This window comes from Dipodomys spectabilis, unplaced genomic scaffold (genome assembly GCF_019054845.1).
Source record: "Dipodomys spectabilis isolate Male_0828 unplaced genomic scaffold, ASM1905484v1 ptg000024l, whole genome shotgun sequence".
NCBI lineage: Eukaryota > Metazoa > Chordata > Mammalia > Rodentia > Heteromyidae > Dipodomys > Dipodomys spectabilis.
This window is the reverse complement of record NW_024870701.1, coordinates 13,793,189-13,818,039: the sequence shown is the minus strand read 5'-3', so window position 1 is coordinate 13,818,039 and position 24,851 is coordinate 13,793,189. Positions and strand designations below refer to the sequence as shown.

The 24,851-nt window shown below is 35.1% G+C and overlaps 1 protein-coding gene across 1 annotated transcript in view; it reads right to left on the bottom strand.

Annotated features, from left to right (window-relative positions):
• Asxl3 (ASXL transcriptional regulator 3) overlaps positions 1 to 16,600 on the bottom strand; it is a 97,011-nt gene extending 80,411 nt beyond the window's left edge. The window contains exons 1-2 of the mRNA XM_042675352.1: positions 16,508 to 16,600; positions 15,120 to 15,228 (exon numbers count right to left, since the gene is read on the bottom strand). Of these exons, the coding sequence (XP_042531286.1) occupies positions 15,120 to 15,228; positions 16,508 to 16,585 (187 nt within the window). The 5' untranslated portion in view covers positions 16,586 to 16,600. The remainder of the gene's footprint in view (positions 1 to 15,119; positions 15,229 to 16,507) is intronic.
• Between the last annotated feature and the right edge of the window lie 8,251 nt (positions 16,601 to 24,851).

Sequence of the window (24,851 nt, the reverse complement as noted above, 5' to 3'; positions counted from 1 at the left end):
AAGCCAAATGAATACATTTAGGAAAATAGCTGCTAACTATTCATCTAGCCATTTTATATAAGTGAACTAATTATTTTCTTGAAACTTTCTTACAAGACAAAAAGGCATTGTCTCCATACTGGGCAGAATAGAAAAGTAGAGCTCAAAATTAGTCACTAGTGGTCACATAGGCAATGAAGCATCAGAAATGGGATCCAACTGAAGCCAAGTGTTATTCTGGAACCCATAATTTTTCCACCTAAAATACTTGGCCTCAAAAATCAAGATCCGATGCAGAAAATTCTACGTCTGAAGAAGTGTAATATAGCTGCATAATGTTGGAGGTAGTGAAACAGGAAATTAGTATAGCCAAGTGGAGAAGTTATTCAGCCTTTAACATGAAAAAATTTAAGAGAAATAGGTGAGTGACAGGATTAGGAAATACTATGGTTAGAAGGATTTGTACAAAAAATGAGTCATCCTTGAATTAAAAATGTTTAGTTTTTTTCTACTAGAAACAATATGGCATTTTCATTGGAATGAAATAAATATTCTGGTTAAGAAACATTTTATAACACTGCTTGCATAAACTGTGGTTTCTCAGCATCTCCTTGAAATGTTCACTACATGGTAACACTTCACCAAAAGCTTACTTAGCAAGAAAAGCCAAGTCTATTTCATGTACGGATCATGCAGATGGCCTTTTCAATGTTTTGAATTCTCTATAAAGTGTGACTAGCCAGGGAGGCGACAGAAAGGTGGCAGACAGGACACACAGTCCCAAATGAACAGATTGAAATGGGTATAATTTAAGTCTAGCCAAAAGTAAAGTGTGCATTCACAAGTAGTTACTACTTTCACTCATAGTAGCATTTCAAATCCAGAAAACGGGAAATTTACTGGTTGAAAAGGACCAACAATGAAATCCACGGGCTGCTATGGAAAATATGAAACTTCCTCTACATGCAGAATATCTAAATTCAAATAAACTACCAATTGGGTTAGGAAATTCTTTTATTCATAAGTCTTTCAAAGGGAAACGTTAATACAGTAGGATCAAATACCAACAAATTCTGACTGTTTATCATTGAACCTCCGTGTTCCATTTATTTTCTGACTAATACAAGAAGCAATGCATAATCAGCTGTGTTTTCTGAGGACAGCAGCCTTCTGGTTCACTAATTTGCTTCAGTTCTATCTGACCCAGGAAACCATCTGATACTAGGAGATTTATTTTAGCATCAACACACATGGTATAAATGATCACTACATTGTGCTCATAGTGATTCACGTATGTTTACATGCGTTGTTTCCAAATATTCTGTTCAGCTTAGAGCTCAGAAATTCAGAGAGACAGCAAGCCACTAGAACTGACATAGCATGACAGGATACTATGAATCTAATTCTCAAAAAAAAAAAAAAACAAACACTTTTCTTCTTTACCTCAATCTATTTGCTTTTCTATGTAAGGCAGACCTAAAAATATTCCTGTGGTAGGAAATATTTGCTTCTCTAATCCCATCTTTTGGCACTCAATCCTGACATATACCCCTATGTCAAACTAGTTTCCCTTATTAATGTGCTCCGGAAAATTTTTATTGTATATATTATTATATATGTTTTATATATATTATATATATTCATTCATTTTTCCCTCGATCATAGTGCTTGAACTTGGCACATGGGTGCTGTCTTTGAGCTCTTTTGCTCATGGCTAGTGCTCTACCACTTTAAACCAAGCACCACGTCTGGTTTTCTGGTGGTTAATTGGAGATAAAGAGTCTCATAGACTTTCCTGACTGGGCTGGTTTTGAATTGCAATTCTCAGATCTCAGCCTCCTGAGTAGCTAACATTATAGGTGTGAACCACCAGTATTCATTCTTTTGCTAAATATATGACGTGAGGATGATTGAGTCAAAAAATACACTCATTCACTCGGTTTTTGGTTTGTGCTGATTTAGCAGATTCATGTTCTGAAAAGTCACAAGATTTCTTCTTTGGTACTTACTCTTTCAACTTTTTTGCCAGTCCTGAGTCTTGAATTCAGGGCCTGGGTGCCGTCCCTGAGTCTTTTTTTGCTCAAGGCTATCACTCTACCACTTGAGCCACACCACCACTTTGAGTTTTTCTGAGTAGTTTATCAGAGATAAGAGTCTCATGGACTCTTCTTCCCAGGTTAGCTTCAAACCACAATCCTCAGATCTCAGCCTCTTGAGTAGCTAGGATTACAGGAGTGACCCACCAATGCCTGGTTTCAACTTTCTTAATAATAGACATGATACATAAATCAGTAAGGACATATTTTAAACAGGTGCTTGGATTTTCTCTAAAGGACTGAGTCTGGCCTCTGAAATACAAGACAAAAAAAAAAAGAATGTTAAAGGAAGGATCAGTGAAAATCCCTTATAAGCAAAATTATAACAGAGGCCAGGAAACTGAAAAAATAGGACAGATGCTTTATCCAATAAATACCAAACCCTGACATGCAGCTTAGAAATGGATATCTTTTTGGCACCCAGGACAGAATAAAAGTTACTTCTTTCTGCTTGTGCACTGGATGGATCACAGAACCAAGGACAGTGACTCTAATACTTCAATCCCTACAATGAAGCCTGTCTTCCCCATAGGTGAACAAAGGTAACAAAAGGGATCAGAAATGAGAGGTCTGGTTTTCCCTAGAACAGTCATAACAACATCTTTTGAAAGACACAAAGATACAATTTCTGTCAGTGTTTTACTTGTCTACAAAAAAAGTACCAGCCAAAAGCTAATCTTCCAGTTTTATACTTGCTTCTAAATCTCCCAAATCCTTTCCTCAAAAAGTCTTATGTAGAAGAACTGGAGCAAAGGCAGGTAGAAGATCATAAATAACCAAGAGACAGCCGTGGCAGCCAGAAAAACTTTGAAATTTGTGTTCTAGCATAATTGTTAGTTTGGATTATTTCTTGGAGTCTTCACAATATTCCTTTGTCTCCTCTTCTTCATTTACTATTCAGTGTGAACTAGAAAAATGTCCATTAGCACTCATCTGTGTTAAGCTGAGTACTAAAGTGAAAGTGTATCTGCTTATTCTTTCCTAACTTACTTACTAATTCACTGATGGATATAAGAGGTCACCACAATTCTAACTTTGATCTTTTACTCAAGACACAAGAATGGAAGAAATCATAACTTTATCTTGATCAGCCTGTATTTCTAGACACGAATCTTGCCATGCTACCTGGGATCCAGTCAATGAAGACTGTTGGTGCTTCCTAAACAAATTGATCTGCTGTGTTCATTCCTATTTGCTCTGACTGTCACTCTTCCAAGTTCTCTTCTACACCTTTCTACCATACCAACTCATCTTGGCAGATCAAACTAAAGAGCTTCCCCCAAAGCTTCACTAACTATCCCCGAGGTTCACTTTCCCCTGTCCCTGCTTTCTCAGAATTTTCTGGATGAATTTTCTGCAATACTCAGTGATCACTGGCTCACAACTCAAGCTTTTACTTCTGTGCTTATCTGGTTTACTTCTGGGCTTATCGTGGTTAATCCATCAAATGTTTAGTAAACTCAAGCTTAATATTTGATTTTCTCTAAATTTATTGAAAGCCTCTACGGTCAAAGTTAACTTTAAAATTCTGGTTTTAACAAGAAAGGGCAGAAAGCAAAGCATGGGATTTTTTTTATAGAAAAACACATGCAAAGAGCCCATTTAGAAAAATTGAAAACAGAAACCTTTTTGAAAAAACTTTACAAAATTATTCTAAAGTAAATTAGGAAAAATAGGGAGACCATGTCTTTTTTTAGGTACTTCTTTTTTTAATAAGGTTTTTTGTGTGAAAATACTGTACAGAGGGGTTACAGTTACATGAGCAAGGTGATGAGTTTCTTATCCAGCATTGTTGCCTCCTCCTTTGTTTTTCCCTACAATCCCTTCTCTCCCACCCCCGCCCCCCTTCCCTGGCCTAAATTGTAAAGTTCGTTTTTCGACATAGTGTTTTATACATCTCATTGTTGCAATGGGTCCAACTGTATCCCTATTTAAACAATTTGTATTAGAGCTTTATTTGCAAGTTGTTGTGAAGTTGCATGACTGGCTACTATTTATAGATATATTTCCCTCTGCTGTCTTTATCTATTATTTTAAGAAGAAAGTCACAGTTTGTGGTTTTGCAAAGGGAAACATAAATAAATTTGAAAGTCAAAATTTTAAATCATGATGCTAGATAAAATGGCAGGAACTGTGTGGGAAGAGAAGCCCAGCCCATGACAGAGCCTGGACACTGTGAAGCTCCTGCATGTAAGGTATTCTGGGTCATTGGTTGCTATAGGTCCCATGAAGCCATCCTGTCAGCAATAGGCTGCCTAGAAGTTCTCATTTTGCCTGACAGCTCTGGTGTGCAAACATCTAATAAAGGCAATGAGAGCAGATCCTTTGGCCATTTTCATTTCTTTAAGGTCTCCCCACAATTCAAGTTTCTCAAAAATAGCTTTCTAAAGCAATGATGTTGACATATATTACACCTAATGAAGTTTTGGTGAATAAAAAAATCAAATAAACAAAACAGCACAGGTGACAAAATGCAGTCAAAACTTCAATGTTTATCCTACAAAATTAAGAAAAGTTAGGGAAGGGGTGGATTGGGAGGAATGGGTGAGAATCCTGGAATAGGTGACGTTAATCAAGACAAATTGTATTCATAAACAACTTTGTTGACTGTCAACTCCTCTGTACAACTTGGTATAACTAGTTAAAATAATACAGTGATGAAATAGATTACTAGAAATACTATTGTATAATTATATGTTATAATATATAGTATTATATGTATTAACCCAATATTATATATTTGTGTATAAATATATAACATTCTATATAAACATTGGGGACATGTGTATAACATTATATATAATATATAAAACATTTACATATATAAAACATATATAACATAAAATTATAATATATAAATATATGTGTATACATAGATACATTGGAGATACCACTGGAGTCCCTAGAGGTTGGGATTTAGAAGTTTATTCATTTCTTATGAATTCATTCACAGCACATTTGCTGTAATTTTGATGTAATTTTGAAGCCATGAGGCTTTAAAAACTGTATTTTCAAATTACAGTGATGCAGACCGTTAATTTTATCTAAGGTAAACTTTCAAATAAAACAAAGTAGTGATAACTATAATTTGTTCTTTTTTATTATCTTTAAGAAGCTATACAGATGGTTTTAATTTGTTTAGAGAGATCAGTAAGCTGATTATTCAAAAGTATCTACTAATGGCAAATACTCTAAAGGACTGTTTAGATTACAATGTGATTTTTATATAGTACTTACATGTAAAATTGTATACATCAGATATTCTAGATAGATACAGAAATAAAATGCTTGCCAAAAATTATAAAAATTGACTTTATAAAAACCGGAAATCCATTTGACCCCAATTAAATTTTCCAGGACTCCAATGCTTTCAGAGAAAGATAATTCCTTAATCCTTTTTTGTATTCCATCTTTGTAGACCTGTCTTCTCTTTTTAAAAAAATTCCTGTTCAAGATAAGCATAGGCACTTAGGCTTAAATGATTTTTCTTGCTGTACTACAAGAAAAAAAAAACAGAAAGGAACAGATGCCAAAAGAAACTAGCCATAATACTAATAATAAAATAATGGACACATCAATTTTTCCCTAAGAAATTTCCAAAGGACAAAGCATCTTAACATTGTAACTGTGGATGCTCTTGGAAATATTAAAAGTAATGCCTTCTGTGAATAAAATATGCATAGTATCATTGAAAGTTTTACTATATTTTGAATGATTCAGCTTTATTAGCCCTCTTTTTACTCAGGAGAGCTTTTCTGCAGGGTTAGTGGGGGGAAGGGTGCAAAACAAACCAAATAAATGGTGCGTAGGAAAGTATTCTGCACCACTGATTGCTATAGGTCCCATGAAGCCATCCTGTCAGTAATCTGTATCAATGAAAACTTGCTATTATAAGATTTAGTCTTTGTGGACACTGTAATGATTTTGAGGGAGTTTCTGGCACCTCTTGCTGTCACAACCTTGATGTGCACAATGACTCACAAACACTTGCATTCGCATTGTATCAGACAGTGAACTCCATGTGATGAGAAAGAATGTTTTACACAGTGGAGATGGAACTACAGTGAACTTCCATAAACACTCAGCTTACCAGCTGAGCCAATTTAACTATAGTAATACCTACGGATAACCTAATGTCTATGTATGTTGAAAAAGAGGAAACTCAAACCACAAACCAATATATTTAAAAACAAGGACACCAGTTTTTAGCCACCTACACTCCACTTATCATCGAATCAATAAGGACTTTTCTATCTGAAAACAATAGAAAGTAATAACACCATATGCCGTTTATGTGGGGTATAAAATATTAGGGGCTATTTCTTTTATACTGGCACAACACCTGTGATCTTTCATGCTACATAAGTTCCTTGAAGCAGCTGCAGGAAAATAAAGAAATTGATTTAGAAAATGAGAAATTTGAAAAAGTAGATGGACAACCTATCAGTAAAAAACCAGCATGGGTCAAAGGAAGGTGCTTCACTGATGGGCATCATTACTAATTACTGGTCCTCATTACTGATTTTTTTTATGTTTCAACAATAATAATCAAGTCCAGTGAATAATACAAACAAGTTAGGCATGATCTCCATAGCATCTGAGAAATGGTTGTATATGGTCATTTTAAGCACGGAAAAGGGATTATCTGGCCTCAATGAAAAAGTACTTATTTTTAAGAGCACGAGTGATTTGTTCCTATCCACATATCAAAGACTCCATATAAATCAAAAGAACATTGGCTAGTGAAGATAAGTAATTAGGGGGAAATACCTTTAATTTGTTTTTATTTGAGAGGAAGTTTGTTTTCATTATGAGATCATACTCTTTTCCATCTTTATCTCTATATTATGAAATATTTCTCCTGTAACACAAGACAAGATGGGAAAGTGTACTTAAATGGGTCACTTTATCTGCACTTAAAAGGAAAAATTGTCTTTTTCCTCTTGACTCTGGACTGTTAAAACTGACTACAATCCATTTATACTAGAATAAAGGTCACAAGTCAAGAGGCAAAAAGAATATAAGAAAAAGAAGCCTTTAATGGATAAAAGAAATGGAAAACAGTATGCATCACTAATGTTTGAAAGAGTTAGAGTAAGTGATTTAGAAAAGTTAAAGGGGGGTGCCAGCTAGTCAGTGACCAGCTGTTCTTTCATGCTGGGGACTGGGGTGGGGGGAAGGTTAGGTTAATTAAAAACACAAAACGTTTTACCAGAAGGGAAAAATTCTTCACTGCAGAGGTTATCAAAAAAAAAAAAAAACAAAAAACACAGAGGGATAAATGCGAGGAAGCTGTGAGATTTCTACCCCTCTGGACAGCTGTTATTTAAATAATGTCTAATTGAACTAAATGCTGTAAGAAAACACTAACATGAGAGAGAGAATAATCCAAGGCTGCACAAACTTTTGAAATCTCCTGTACTTACTGTGAAGCATGAAATCTGTGGGCAGGATGAAAGAAGGAGGAATGAGAAGGAGTGGGCAGAGGAAGTTTTACATCCTGCCAATGGTCATTTCTCTAAAGACTATTCTTCCTCTGGACATTTTTCCATGTGTAGCTAAAACAACACAACTTTTACATACTCAAGTTTCCTTAGGCCACCAATGTAGAACAGGTGTCTCCGCTAGCTAACAAAGAGGGTGGGATTAAAATGCACAGATTTTCGATAAAAGGCAAAAAAAAAAAAAAAAAAAAAAAAAAAAAAAGCTTAACACAAGAAAAACCTGGTATGGAAATGGAAGGTTTCTTTCTCATGCCTTCATGGTTTTTAGGAAAGGTAGAAACTGAAAATATTGCTGTCTATTCTTCCTATGTAAACCAACAACTCTCTGTATCCCTCCCACCTCACCAAACACAGAGAGGTAGTCACCCAGCATCATGCAGAAACAGTATGGAGTATTTACAGGTAAGCAGTAAAATAGGACCAGGAGGAGATACCACATAGGTAGGCCACATCTAAAGTTACTCAAAACAATCCCTTCACAACTCAGAGGTCACTCTCCTGCTCCCTTCCTATCTTCTCCTGTGAAAGTGCTCTGTAAGTTCTCATATGGCTTCTCCCAAGCCTTGTCAGACCATACCTCACTTCCTCCAGGAAGCTCTTCATTTGTGTATAATTGATGTCTCAACTGAGATCCTATCCACACACTTCAAGCCACCTTAAAAGATTTTTCACTTTTGATAAAAGGCTTCTCAGACCAGCCTCTGAGCCAATGAAAACAAAAATTGAGCTGAATAATGTTTCATTAAGTTAACACAATTCTGCCAAAAATCACACAATCAGAAACCCGCTTATAAAACTGAACATAAAGACTAATGGAAAGGAACCAAATAAAATTCCAGAAATGTTGGGATCATTATATACCCTGGGATCTAAGATCTAAAACATAGGATATTTCTCTCTCTCTCTCTCTCTTTCTCTCTCACCCCCTCCCTCCCTCCCTCTCCTCTCCTCTCCTCTTTTTATTTTTTCCCTAAGTGGAACCTTTTACAACACTAATTCCTTTGTTTGAGAGCTGCTTCCTCCCTGAAAGCCATTAGGGTTAATAGCAAGCAGAACCTTTTTGATCTTTGCGGATAAAAATTGTACATTCTCCAGTTTCCTCATTTGTACAAAAATAAATGTCATGGTTACTGTTTATTTTAAACATGAAATGTACTACAGCCCCAAAAGGAGAAACACTTTCTTTTTTAATAACAATTTGTAAGTAGAGGCTGAAGGGAGTGAATATTGTCTGCTGATATTATCACTGCATATAAAATAGGAATAGGTTTTGCAAAAGCAGAAATTTGTTGTGAGTTGATTTAATGTGTGAGGAAACTGAATATATACCAATGTATTATGCTCAGAAAACAACTCAGACACAAACACACCCATAAATCTCTGAACTAAAATAGACCATAAAATTCAAAATATTTTCTTTGGGTGACATAGATCTATACTACAGTCATAACTGGTCATGGGTTGTCAACACAGATATATCAAGTGATTCACCTAAATCACTCTTTGATCTCCAGGGCTTAGCTTATAAAATTTGAACAGTTAACTTGCTCAAGTCCATATGTCCAATGCTTATTAACTGAAGAGACTGTTCAGAAGTCAAAGAATATACATAACCGTAGTTCTGTCTCATAAATCCTACAATCAATAATGTACTACTTGTACTATATTGCCATTATTTTCAAGAAAACTTTAAAAAAAAAACTTAAGAAGTATCCTGACAAGGCATCTTCCATTTTCAAAAGACATTTCCCTAGCCAACTGTTGCCCTGGCTAAATGATGTTTGAAGAGTAAAAACACTGTTGTTGTATTAACTCACTTAAGGACTCAGTGTTAATGAGTAGCATTAAGCTGTTAAAATTTCTCTTTTCTGTTTTGGCAAAGCAATTTATTCTCAGCTGCTTCTCTACCCATTCCTCTATTGGTGCAGCAAATGTTCAATCTTAATTTGAAATAACTATGGAGTAATAGAAGTTATTCTTTCAATGTATCAGGGCATCTTACTAATAAGTCAATGCCCCCAAAATCCTCTTTTTACCCCCAAAGACTAGGAGATGAAGACTAGAGAACAGATAAAAACACAGACTTGAACCACTCTTCTCCTCCCTCTCTCCTACTGTTCCTTCACATCCATTTCCACATATGAACCATAGCTTCTGAACAGATGTTTTAAAAAATTTCTAAATGTATTTGTACAGCTGTAAGAAATGTGGAAAATAGGTTCATTCTAACTTCTGAATAAAGTAGAAAATACGCAAGGAAATCACTTAAAGCAGTTGAGCTTCTGAGAATTTTACTAATTTGTAGGCGATCATGCTTGATCCATTCTACTCCTTCATTTTGGATAAACCTGGGTGTTCCCTTTGTCAAAGTCTCAAATTCAGAATCAGAATAATTTGGATTGATGTTAGAAAGACAAAGTGTATCTGGGGCCACTAGCTGATAAGTATTTCCTGTGGACCCAAGCAGATATCCAAGTAGCTAGAAGTTGACTTTGGCTCTCTCTCTCTCTCTCTCTCTCTCTCTCTCTCTCTCTCTCTCCCTCTCTCATGCTTGTACCTGCAACTTGGATAAGACTTTTCACCTTCCCACTGATGATAAAAATAAATAACAGTGCTAATAAATATTGTCTATGCTACAGGAATATTGTAAAGATTAAAGGATGTGCATGTAAACAGCTTATAAGAGCTGAATGTTGTTAGTGCTAGGTAGATTTTTCAGTATCTGTGTTTGAAAGTGTATCCTGAGGCTAGATTAATGGGCTGTACTCAGAGGCATGTGGATAGGAAATATGCTTATCCTGCAAGATGTGATTGTGGTTTGCAATAAGATACAAAGGTGGGCATGTCAAGGAATACTCAAGGAAATAAGCTATTTACTACTCTGTCAGTGATTTCCCCAAAGCAATTTCTCTAATGCAACTTCAAAGGCGAGGCCAGGAAATCTAATTTGGGTCACATTCACAGGATATGGATGGGTATGAGTCTTTCTGTGAAGTACCTATTCACGTGTCAAATTAGGGGGAGTGTACTTATTCCTGATTTGGCTTAATTATTGGCTGAGAGCTCTCACCCTCGCTCCCACTGCTGCCCAATTATTAAAATCCTCTCTGTCTCCTCTGGAATTCAGGGTTAGTCATTAGCAAAATCTTCTGAAGCCTCACATTTTCTCTGAAAACTCCCTTCACATAAACCTTGGCTCTCTTCTATACAGACCAGTTCCCCCAGAAAACTCTCAGCTGGTTGCCTTTCTTTTCCACATGTCTTGTATATCTGAGCCCGGGAATGTGATGGGTGACCCATATTTTCCTCACTTTTCCTTCCTCATCTACCTCCCTGCTCATTAGTTGCCTCCAATATTGTCTCACATCTCATCAGAGTATACTGTACCAGTGAACCCCCTTTTCATTGAACATATCTGTCAACTACTGGCTCCTTCTCCTTCATCATTTGAAAACTTTAGCTCTTCAATGTCACATTTAGTCAATATTATTTCCAGTATAATTGTCTGTTTCAACAGCTATGCAGACTTATGTCTTATGCTAGGCTTACCATCAGCTTGTATAACACAGTTCACCATAAACAAAGGGAACTTTACCACCAGGCATACCCAGCACAAGTCATGGCAGCAGATAGAGCAGATGAAGTAGTGAATTTTAGTTGCTTAAGGCTCTCTCATTCTCATAATCAAACTCTATAAAGAGGAGTTCCCACACTGTTTAACTATTCTTGAAAGCTTTACATCCACTCCCTTCTTTTGTCTTGTCTCAGTCACACATATCATATCAATATACTAACTTTCTGATACCCTAAAACTCAATGCCATACACTCACACATCCAGGGACTTCTATCTCTTGCTCCCTAAAATGCCAGATCAAATAATCTTTTCATTTCAGTGTTGTTTCCACCATCACAACATCCTTCTGAGGTGTGTTTTCAATCATCTCCGCATCCAATTTTAATTCCAGGGATATTCCCCCTCCACACACACACACACACACACACACACACACACACACACACACACACACACACACACACACACACACACACTCCCTTTCCATACACATTCAATGCCTCTTCCTTCACCCATCGCAGCTAGATTTGACAAGATCCCATGTAATTGTAACCCCTCTGTACAGTATGTTCACAAAAAATAAAATAAAATAAAATGGAAAAAAATCTATCTGTGTTCTTAGACTATGAATTCAGCACCTGAATGCAACTGGAGAAATTTAAAAAAAAAAACAAAACAAAACAAAAAACCTTCTGTCATAGTAAATTCCAGACTAATAACATTGAGAGTTCCCTTAGTGCTTTTGGACTCTTCTAAAAAATATTTTATATCTTCTACTTAAATCTACTAAAAACTTTCCAAACCTTACGCTCAACTAATGAACTGATTTCCCATTGCACTGACAAGTATGAAACAGTGACGAGCAAATTTTTATCAGCCTCTTTCACAGGTACTCACTTACTTTCATATCAAATAAAATAAATCCAGCACCTGTCTATAATCCTTTTCATCTGTAAAGGTCCCATTTCCCCTCATCTTTGGAAGCATATAGCAATACAACATTCTGCCCACATTATTACTTTTTCTTCCTCAACCAGAATTGTTTGTTTTTGTAAGTATACAATTCTAACTAATGTATTTCCTATTTTGAAGACATAACGTATTTCTATTGTCCTGTAGGCATTTTCCTATTGCATGTCTCTTTTTCTCAAAAACACATTTGGTCTCCATTCTTTCAAACCCTTTCCATTTGGGCTTGTAGCTTTATAATTCCACAAAAGCAGCCACTGTCAAGTTCATCCATAAACTCACAGGGCAAAATTCAGTGGAAATTTTATAATCATCATCCTAACTAGACATATTAAATGCCCTGAGAGTTGACTCAATCACTTCCAAGAAACACTTTCTTCACTTGGTTTCCAGGACAGAAATATTTTCATGTTCTTGATCCTCAGTCTCATTTGCCATTTCCTGCGGTCTCTTCCAGCCTCTTGAAATTCAAGTGCCCCTTGAATTTTAGAGCTCAGTCTTTGAACCACTTCTCTTTGCAATTTACCTTAGTTCTTTGGTGATCTCATTCAGTTTCATGTCTATAAATATCATCAGTAACCTGACCACTTTCAACTGTGTATCCCCCTAGAAAAGTGTTTCCTTTGAATTTCAGAGAGAAAAGTGCAGTTATTTAGCACATCCACCTGGCGGTAGAAATAAAACTCCATACTCTGAATCCAAAACTAAGGTCCTGATCAACAATGCTCCTGCCCATCCTCCTTCACTTGGAAATCTTTCCATTTTGGCTAAAGGCAATGCTGTGCTACTACCTGCTCACATTTAAACTTTTCTGTCTCACAGCTATTGGTCTGTCAGCAGCTCTCATTGCATCTCCCTGCAAGTCTGTCCAGAATCCAGTCACTTTTCATCACCTACTACTGCTCCTTTCATTCGCATCACCCCCACCTCTCCTCTCTCCCCTAGAATCCAGCATCACCTTCTAACTGGTCTCCCTGATTGTATCCTTGCTCACATATTTTCTTATTCTTACTGATCTTGTTCAAATGTAAGATCACTGTCTTTCTAGCTCAAAACCTGACAATTCATTGATACCTCAGTTAAAGTAAGAGCCAAGATTAACATACGTTAATCTAACCCCCAATAAATTCTCTGGCTTTGGGGATTGGAGTTGGGGCTTGGTTTATAGAAGGTTATCCAATTGGCAAAAGCCTCAGGTAACAAATTTAAGTCCCAGTCTTGGACCTAAAAATATCATGTGGCTTTATAGCTAGCCTTACTCCCTTTTCTCACTTTTGCCTCCTAGACACACCAATCCTTTGCTGCTTCTGGAGTGTTCTACACGTTCTTCTGCCTCAAGGCCTTTACAGTTGTTGCACTCTTTATTAAATCTCACTCCATCACTCCATTGAGAGCTCTTGCAAACATCTTGGCCTTCCTCTACTTTTATTCTTTCTTTTACTTTTTCCGGCATCACTTGTCTCTACTCATTAAACCACACATGTTAAGATTTACCTTGCTTATTGCCTATCTGTCAAAGAATCTTAAGTCTACTAGAGTTTCATTTTTGCTATCTACTTCTGGAACTGCAATAACAAGAAGAGTACATGGCACATGGCAGAAGCTGAGTCTATAATGACATGTATAGGTGGCTATATCTATAAAGGAAAAGAGAGAGCGCACACACACATACTTATAGTACACACACACACACACACACACACACATTCAGTTTAACACTGGGAATGACCTTAGTAAGATTCTCCATCGTCCTGAAAGGAAAAGGTGTGCCTCATTCACTATCCCTTCCAGAATGCCAGCAACTGTGCCTGTCCTCCTTGGTTTCAAGTACCAGGCACAGAGCACCCACTTTCTTCAGTGATAGGGAGGTGGTTTCAAAAGAGTTTGGAATTTTAACTTCACATCGACTACCAGTTAGTGATTGTAATACATGAAACAGTTTTCCCCCATATTAGTCAGAAAAGACTGTTTCTTATGTTAAATTCACAACCTTGGCGGCAGATCAGATAGGAATGATGCAGCATTGGTCTTATGGGGCCTATCAGAAAGCATGGCAATCTAAAAGGCAGGAGTGTTCTATCAGTCTGCAGAGAGAATGCAAGGTTCCTCCTATGGCTATTAACAAAATGAACGACTTGGCATTGCTACTGAAATATGATATTTCTGAAAGGATCCTTTTAGGTCTGTTTGCTTAAAGAGAATTTACTGGTTCTTATGAAGTACACTTGTAGAGACTTTAATTACACCATCTTTCTCCCAAATCATGATCTGTGACCAGTGGGGTTAGGTACAAGAAAAATCCTGAGTGCAGACTTACATACCCCAACAGAATCATAATGTAATTGCATCAAGAGAAATTTACGAAGAATGAAATAACTGAGATGGGATTCTAAGGTTAAACAAAATGTTCCCTTAGAATTCCAGGAAAGTCCTTCACTTGTCAAATGTGTTTAAGAAGAAAATACCTTACTTGGCCCATGTTTCTGTGAGTAATGGTAATACAAAATTTAATCTACAAAAAACAAAAACAAGGAACAAAACCATTATAAAACTACTTGTGATTGCAGGAAAGAATCAGTATAATCCATAATGAAACATGACCATTCTTAGTACTTCCATAAAAATAAAATCATTGGATACCTCTAGGAACCCCGCTTGCAAGGAAAAACAATACTGGTATTTGTAACACTCCAGAGAATTTTGAAGACAAATATACTATTAGGGGGAAAAAAGCAAACAGTAAAGAACTATATAGATAGTAAACTTATTAAATCAAAGTCAACTGGTGATCAATTTTACCAGGCGGGTGGGAAGGGAAGGAGGAGTAGGAGAATGAAGAAGAGGAGGAGGAGGAGGAGGAGGAGGAGGAGGAGGAGGAGGAGGAGGAGGAGGAGGAGGAGGAGGAGGAGGATCTATTATGGTACATAGTTCAACTAGTGAAAGTCTGCATAACTTTTACAGAAACAAAGTTTCTACCTGAAGTTCAACCCACTCACCTCCATTCTCCTCTCCATTGGCACTGGCCTCTGCCATCTCTGTACCTTCCAGCTCTGACTCACAGACTAGATCCAATGCCCCATCTGCTGGACATGATGATTCTTCTTTCTATATTATTTTTTAATGTAATAGTAATAGAAAAACTTGTTATTAATAGAAAACATTTAAAATACTTATAATTTTAAGTCAATTAGCACTTAAATCTGAATGCTCTTGAACACTATGTAGATTTTTTAAGTAAGCTATTTAAAATATTTTTAGAATCATGAAGTGTTATCATAGTTATACACGATTTCAAATTTCAATGCTTGACTCTTTAATGTAAAAATCGCTTGACAAGAGAAAAATTTAGTACTGGGAAAATTTTGTTGATATTTTTGTCTAATTTGTAAAAAACATCCATACAGAAAGTATCCTTTGACATATGCTATTTCCATTTTTTTCAATTCTCTAGGCGTTCTTCTATGAAGAAGAATATTTAAAAGCTCAGAATGTTAATAGTATATTAAACAAAATAGCTATAATAAAACAACTGAAAAATACAGTCATTATGAAGAACTTGCATTATTTCCTGACACACCCACCATAACAAGGACTTGTGGCTTAAGAAGGACTTAAGTTCTTGCCAGAGATAACTTTGGGAATTAAATATAAAAATTTCCCAAGAAAATGAATGAACTTAAAATATGGTCCCTCATTTATTAAAAAAGTAACTTGTATTTTATTTATAAGAATTAAAACAGAAAATTTGTTTTAAGTCCTTGGTAGTCCTTTGGGAGTGTGTATTTCAGACAGTATTTCCCATTCTAGGGGAAATAAGAATTAGACAAAAAGAATTACACAAAAGACACAGTCATTTGCACATTTGTCTTTTATTTTCTCTATTTTCATTTATTCTGTAACAGGTATGCACTGTTAGTAAAACTTGAGAACGTGGTTATTAAATTGAATACCTGATTTAAATCAGCAAGTTTTCAAGCACATAGAATAAATTTCTCATCTTCACAAGAAGGTGTGAAGCCTGTATACCAGTTACAATCATTAAGTCAAAGAGTTATGAGTGACTATGATGATCTTAAATTCCTCACTGACAACCCATGATACTCCTTCCCATAAATTTTAAAGAATCAAGAACTTCAAGGAAGCCACAACTATTTTCCATTACCATATGTTACGGAGTGAAACCACAGATATGCTGTCATTAAAGAATAAAATACCATTGTTTATTCTTAATATGAAATTATTTTGTGACATCTGAAAACACTTAAAAAGGCATAGGGGTTCTTCTACCCTTCACTGAAATATAATTGTATTTTCCTTCGTATGTTTGAACAAATGCATGATGTACAGTAATAACACACATAATACGTAGGACAATTCAACTTACTTTGAGAGCGTAGAGGCCTGACTTGCCAGGGATCTTGAAGAAGGTTCCATCCCCTATTCGAGTGTTTGTGTGAAGCATTGCATTCAAACAGGCTAATGGAGAGGTTCCACTAGAAAATAAAAATGTGCAAAAATGAAGTGTCTGAGATGCAGCAGTTTGGGAAGACTGTTCTCTGAGTCTCTTTAAAAAAAAAAGAAGGAAAGAAAGAAAAAAAGAAAGAAAAAAAACCTCACATGCCTTTTTAAAATGTCCTCCCATCCTCAAAAACATCTACATTACAATAACAGGCCAGTCCAGTTTTGCCAAAGTTAATCAGATGCATCTGTTCTACAGCCTTCAGGCGAAAAGTTTCCTAAATTGAAGTTACACTTTTATTCATAAAGCAACCAACATTCTATCTTAAGAAATCAAAGCCCAAACTTTTATGTGAGGTTATTTTGTAAAATAACACTGTGATGCCTCAGTTTTAAAAATATTCCAGACAACTTGATGGTTGCACTTGAATGATCAAAAAAAAAAAAAAAATCAAGTTCAAGGGCAGCTCCATCTTGTAGGTTGCAAAGCAACAAAAGAATAATAAAAAACAGGGAAGGACTGATTTGAAATTATAAGCATTTAGGGATGCATTTCTCACAGGGCAAAATAAGGAATGTACTCTGTATTCATAGCTGTGATGTAGTTTCTGACATGGCAGAGTTTCCTTAGATTTGTAAATAAGTAACTTCAAAATTCTGCTTAGCTAATAATCTTCTGCAGCAAAGTACAAGTGACTTAAATATGAAATTAATCTTGTTTGATTAAGATTAAACTAGTGATTAATATTTTCAAAGTACTTCTTTGTAAATATTATTGTGGTAAATTCATAGGCTTGTTAAAAGGTACATGAAATGTTAATATTCATTTCTTGGAATAAAATTTAGATCTTTTGTTAGTGTGTGTTTTACCTGTAAACTAAAGCTACAATTATTGCTTCCATTTGATTACGTTTCTGTACACATTTATCTTCTGAAGATGCTCAAATATCGATATTTGTACAAGCTAATTCTGGTTAGAAATCCTGTTTCTAGTACACAATCCTCTGGGAGTTACAAGTATTTAACCCAAAAATATTCTGAGACAACAGAGCTTTTAAGTATTGTAATTTCAAACTCTGAGTTTCTGCATAAAAACCTAGCTATTATAAATTAAAGCATTGTCTAAAAAGAAAGATTATCAACACTATTATACACTATGAAAACTCATCAGTACAATGAAAAGTTAAATTTGCTTAGTGAGATGCCAGAAGAGACTTAATCAAAAGTCAGCATATATCTGCATCCTGGTCATAAAGGTTTAGAGGTAGTATAATATTGTGAGTACTCTTTATTATTTTAGGAAGCAGCTGCTCTGTGCCAACACATAAATACAAATCCATTGGGTTTGACAGGAAACAAGATTCCTAATATAAATTTGGCCATAAAACAATGTAATGGTAACACCAAAGTACACATGGTAATAATGCTTTGTGCTTATGTAAAACCTTTCCTCATGAAGATCCTACAAGCTCACAAGCTCTAGTTAAGTGAGCCAAGGCATACTTACAAATAAACATATTCATCTCTCCAGAAATGTCTATAACTGAATTCTAGATAAATAATGCAACACATGTTGTAACAGTACACTGCAAAATATATTTTTTACATTATTCTCTGCAAACTAAAGCACAGAAAATCTGAAGCTTGGAATGAGTATGCCAGATTTGGGGAGTTTTAATTTAGTGGGACTGTCAGCAATATGGACTTTCTGTACAGATTTGGCAAGGAGATCTACAGCTCAACACAGAAAAATGACACAATGTAGATTGTTTCAAATAGAACTTGGTAAAATTGTCTACCTTACTTGAACCATCATAACACTCTCCTTGCTCTTGAATACTAATGCATTCGACTAACGAACTCATGTTTAGAACATTAAGTAGTGTGCAGATTTAAAGATAACTAAGAAACACTGAACAAATGTAACAATCACTTACCTTTTCTTTCAAAGTAAAGGTAATTTTAGAGTTATATGGGTTATTAAATAGTAGCTAATGCTGTAGTTTTTGTCACTATGTGCTCTCTACTCAGTCCAGACAAATGGTAAGCTCTAATGAGCATTAATACCTTACTAAATTACATAGTTTATTAGTTCAATAAACTGGATTTGCTATGAAAAAATGTAAATATATAATTACATTTACAATAAATCTTCAGAAGTCTCAATGACTAGTAAGATTGCAAATATTTCCCAAACAAATGTTAAAAAGCATTTTTCAAAAATCATAGCATTTAGTTATTGATATTACTTTCTTAAATTTCAAAAAATCAAGAAAATTTGGAATCATTTTCCTTAAAAATATGTACACTGGGAAAAACAAAGGAGGAGGTAACAATGCTCGATAGGAAATGTACTCATTACCTCGCTCATGTAACTATAACCCCTCTGTACACTATTTTTACAATAAAAACATAAAAATACGTATACTGTACTCATAAATTGACAAATTGAGTTGAAACCTCCTGGTACAAGCATTTATAGATATATAGTTTTTCAACATAAATAAATAATTTTAATTTTTTGTTTTATTCTATCATTGGTCTTATTTTTCTCATGATCATATTTTCTATTTATTTTATTTTATTATAAAGATGATGTACAGAAGGGTTACACTATGTAAATCAGGTTTTTGAACATTGTTACCACCTCTCTAATTTTCTCCCAGGTCCTGATCCCCTTTGACCCCTCCCCCCACGTTGTTTAGTTCATTTCCAACATAGTATCTAGTGAGTATCACTGTTGAATTGGCTGATCTCCTGTCCCATGGTGTCAGTGAGCATTACATTTTTTAAAGAAAGGTCTTTACTGAATTCTACTAAACAGGAATAAATAAATGAAAACCATATTGACATAATTTTGTTATTTTATATACAGAAAAAGTAGAATTAGGAAATGCACTCTATCTCTATTTAGCAACTATAAAGATTAACTGTGGGTCTGAAAAAGATGAAGGAAACATGATTTCAAACGTTCTTAAGTATTATGTAACATTTGTTAATTTTAGTTCATTCACAGAACAGTTTCTTTATTTCTAAGGGTAATCAGCATAGTCAAAATTAAAGTGAAAATTTCTTGTAACAAAACATGTGTGTGTGTGTGTGTGTGTGTGTGTGTGTGTGTGTGTGTGTGTGTGTGTGTGTGTGTGTAGTGAAGTGAATGATAGGTTTTTAGCAAAGTATCTCTGAAATTTCACAGGTTACTTACTTTCTAATAAGATGAATCGGAGGAACCGTGACATTCCAGTTTATAAAAGGAAACCAGACAGAAAGGAAGGAAGAAAAGAAAGTTAGTTTTCTAATACAAAAGCTCAATTCTTCACTTTATCAATTCAATAAGTAAGATAATGTACAAGAACTAGGCCAACACCTGACACAGGCCACCTGTGGGTGCTCAGGAGGTCATAGGGTGCTTTTGACTTTCTTCATCAGGACATCTACAATGCTGGCAATTTGTTCACCTTGTACATGGACTGTCATATTATAAATATGATAAGAAATAAAGAGGACAATATTTAGCACAAATTATCTTTTTTCTTCCATCCCCTATAATTATGCTCTTTCTTATACACCTGCCAGAGTAGATATATAGCTTATTCTATTTATTTGATTTTCCCTCCAGACTGTAAGGTTGTGGAAGCCTTCTGGGTTGTTTCCATTTCTCACAACCCCTGAAGCAGAACAGGAGTGGAATGTGGAGGCAGGGGAGCAGGCATAATTTAAAATGTCTAGACATCAAAGAACCCCTAGAGACACTGTGCTGAGCCCACTACTGTGTGAAATAGGAAAAAACAAAAAACATGGCTTTTTTGTCATCAAATTGGTGATGGGACTCATCAAATTTTACTAATAGTGAATGCTTAGTGAAGGGAATGGATAACCTTTCTATTTAAATAAAAAATTCAAAGCCAGGAAGTATCCTGGGAACTCTGATTGAAAAAACAGACATGACAAAGAAATATTATAAATACAGGCTTCCATTATTTTACGTAGAAAAACTAATAATGTTGCATAAGACAATATTTAAATACATATATGTCTTATATTACTCTAGCATTTAATAAAAATTTAAGAATAAATTTATTACTTGTAAATATGTTTAAACTTCATTTTAAAATATGGAAATATAAGGGTTAATCCTAAGCAACATAAGTCTAAAACCTCAACAAATTCAATATGCAATTATGAAGTACCATTATTAGACAATTACTGTGCTAAGTGCTGTTAATAATAAACAACTACATACTTCTTTCAGAAAACAATTAATAGCTTGTTTTAAGTATTCTATTAGCTTTGATAAAATATCTTAATTTAAAGGATCCATTTTAAAAGTAAATTATGTGGGTCCCTGAGGGTTTTGATGAGATTTTAATTACTGACATAGGATCTTTGAGCTCAGTGTGTGAAAATGAAACTGTTTATCCTCAGGATTTGTACATATAACTTTGTATATGTAATAATAAATGAAAGTATTTTAAAATACTGAAAATGACTTATGATACTAGTATTTATTTGACTATTTCCTTATATACTTAATGAACATGTGTCTACTAATGGTAAAGAATAAAGTACTCTGACCACTGAATGACACTTTCTAAACACACATGTTAACACAATGTACACCTGCTAATATGGCAGTAAGCCTAGAGAATAGTACAAACTATTCTTAAACTATTATCACTGTAAAGAACTCTCTAACATGACTAAAATCAAAACTTTTATTAAATGTTTTATATCGTGTATATTTTATTATAAATGTATTTATATCTGTAAGGTATATAAAATTATGTAATATCAAAATAATCCTAGCAAAAAAATGTGCACACAAAAAATGACCTACAGTAACCATGTTTTATTTTGAAGAACGGAGTGTCAAATTTCATGGTTCCTCTAAGATTACTAATGACAGATTTTAAAGAACAATGACATGTGAGAAATAGCACTGCTCAGAGCTCAGAAAAACTACAAAAATAAGTATGAACAAACCTTCAGCTCAAATAAGAGATAGGTCATATTTTAAAAAGAAACTATTTTACAAGTTTTTATATGAATGCATCTACCTGGTCCTTAATATTCAATACGACTATGGCAAAATTCAAAATATAGTTTTAGTACTCTGTGCATCAGGAAGACATTTTACAGTCTACATATTATTAAATAGCATACTGTGCAGTGTTACTCTTAAATCCAGAGAATACTTTCAGATCTCAAAACATCCACGTGTCTCTGATTGGTGTGAATAATACAAGGGGTACTTCTCTTTGAATATAGCAGGTATTCAAACACCAACCTTTATTCACTTTATGGAGAGTCACATATCATTTCCAGACAGGCTGCAGTCATTCCTAGAAACATGTTCACTAAACTGGCCATTTGTCTTGGAAGGCAAAATGCCAAACTATTAATTGAAGACACTATTTTTTAATATATATTTTTATTGTAAAGGTACTGTATAAAGGGGTTACAGTTACATGAGTAAGGTAAGGAGTACATTATCTATCAAGCATTGTTACCCCTTCCTTTGCTTTTCCCCTACCATTGCCTCCCTCCCACCTCCCCAACTACCCTCCCAAGCTGTAAATTTCATTTTCAACATAATGCCTTGTACATCTCATTGTTACAATGGATCAACCTGTATCCTTATTTCATGATTTTGATATTTCCCTTCCTCTCCCCAAATTAGAGAAATGTATATACAAGATGCAGGGCACCAGAATCAAATACAGTGAAAACAGGAGTTATACCATGGGGGAAGAACATACAAAAGAAACAAAAAAAAATCACACAGTACATTATAAGAACATTAAAAACAACAGCAACAAAGATAAAACCTCTTGTGTCCCTATCTTGTGGATCATTTCGCTTAGCAGCATCTAATATATGTACACAGTTTTTGATCTTTTCTGCTTGTCCTAGACATATAATAGTTATTGAAAATAAGGGAAACCATGGGACCTATGTTTCTTTGGGCTTGGCTTAATTCACTTAATGTAAGTTTTTTCAAGTCTTTCCATTTCAAGGTAGTATTATTTTAAATTAGGAATTATAAGACCTATAATGAGGTTCTTATAAAATAGCCCTAGATAACTATAAACAAAATATATTATCCCCAAATATCCCAAATATAATATCCCAAGATTTCTTACAAAAAGCACATTAGAGAGTTCTCTTTTGACTATAGGTCTCCAGTAGACTACATATCACCAGCATAGCTCAGTATTAGCATCTGCTCCCCTACAACTGTGCTGTGACATTCCAATTTGTCCACTTGCTGCAGACGTACCATGCACAAGAATGTGGGCTCTGGAGCTCGTAAACGCGAGTTCAATTGCAGCTGATCACTCAGTGGTTGTATCATATTGAACTTAAACTTTCTAGTCCTTAAATTTCTCAAGTATACAATTTGAATAATAAAAGTAATTCTATTACCAAGGAATATTCTTAAGACTAAAGAAGTTAAATGTGAAAAAGCATTTACAGGGCTACATGGGATGTTGTACATGCTCAAAATCTGCGAGCTGTTAGTATAAATACTGCTCTGCTACTCGAAGTAAGCAACATCTAGAGTACTAAAGAATAGCAAACAGAAATAACTGCATATTTTATGTCTTGTTTATAAAGTTGGTTGAGGTACAATTTTGGCTTCTAATTTTATTTTCATCAAATTATTAATGATAAGTGAGACCCAATGAAACAGCTCATCCTTGTAATCAGTCCTAGATACTTGGACGATGAAGATAGGAGGACTGCTATTCAAAGTGTTATCTCAAAAGCAGGCTACGTGTGGTGGACTATGGCTATAATCCCAGTGATATAGAAAAAGTCTGAGGCCAGCCAAGGCAAAAACAGAAAAAATGCAACTTCCTATCTGAAGTGTAATTAAAGCAAAAAGAGAAATTGGCTCAAATGGTAGAACACTTGCCTAGAAATCATGAGGCTCTGAGTCCAAAAAAAGCCCCAGTACTACCAATAAAAGGAAGAAGAGAAAGAAGGAAGGAAGGAAGGGAGAAATGGAGGGAGGGAGGAAAGGAGGAGAGAGAGAGCTTGGAAGGTGCTTAGTCCAGTCTTTTGCATGTGAATAATATTGAAAATAACAGAAGTAATAAATCAATAAATATGATTGTAGTTAGCATTTATTAAGAGTATCAGGCTAGGAATATGGCTCAGTGGTAGAGTGCTTGCCTTGCATGCATGAGGCCCTGGGTTCGATTCCTCAGCAGCACATAAGCAGAAAAAAGCTGGAAGCAGTGCTGTGGCTCAAGTGGTAGAGCACTAGCCTTGAACTGAAGAGCTGAGGAACAGTGCACAGGCCCAGAGATCAGGCCCAAAACTGACCAAAAACAAACAAAAAGAGTATCTAAAATTCATTCCTGAGCTTTAGCAATTGTTATCTATTCCTTACTGCTAATAACATGTAAGCCTCATTCCCAGTTTCATAGATGTGACTGAGGTTCAGGCACTAATTCATAGAAGCCCAATGACAAATGAGTGACAGAGCTGAAATCTAAACTCTTATCTGTTTCCAAAGCTCATTCTCTTTTCAGTGCCCTATACTGCCTCTGCAAAGAACTTCCTGCTCCATTTAATCATCCTTGAATATTAAAATAATATTTAGCACAATATTTAGGCAATACACAAAGACAAGCTGGGGGTTGCCAAATGGTAAGATGGTTGGCTTCCACTCCACTGAACACTGCAGGAGACAATGACTTTCCCAGGGTAGGTTTGAAATATTATAAAGACCTAGGCTACAGAAGAAGATTTTGTTACTTGTCTTCCTCAAGAAATATTGTCAGTAAAAAACAAGGAAGAAAGAATTAAAGAGAAAATATAGCAGAGAATTTAGACTTATAATTGAGATGCCTCTGTAGAAATAGATCATTAAAACAATCCATTCAGTGAGCAAACATTTATTCAAGCACTATATATGTCAAGCTAATCATGAAATAAATTTGCACTGTGACAGTACTTTGCACATAATAGAAAAATATGCTGAGCTGAACTGAATTTTCTGAATATATAAGAAAGGACGGTGAATTCAACAGACAGGCAGCCCCGAGGCATGTTAAAAACAGGAAGAAAATCATTTGGAATTTAAATGTTGTCCTGAGTTAATTCCAAAGGGATGATTGAGATGTGATCATGTGTGGATTTTTCATGTCATCATCTTCAAATGAACAAAGCCAACTCAAAAGTCACTGGTGGCTATGCAAGACTTTCTACTATTCTATACCCTTGCAAATCCCAAAGAGAATGGCTTCCAAAATAAGATA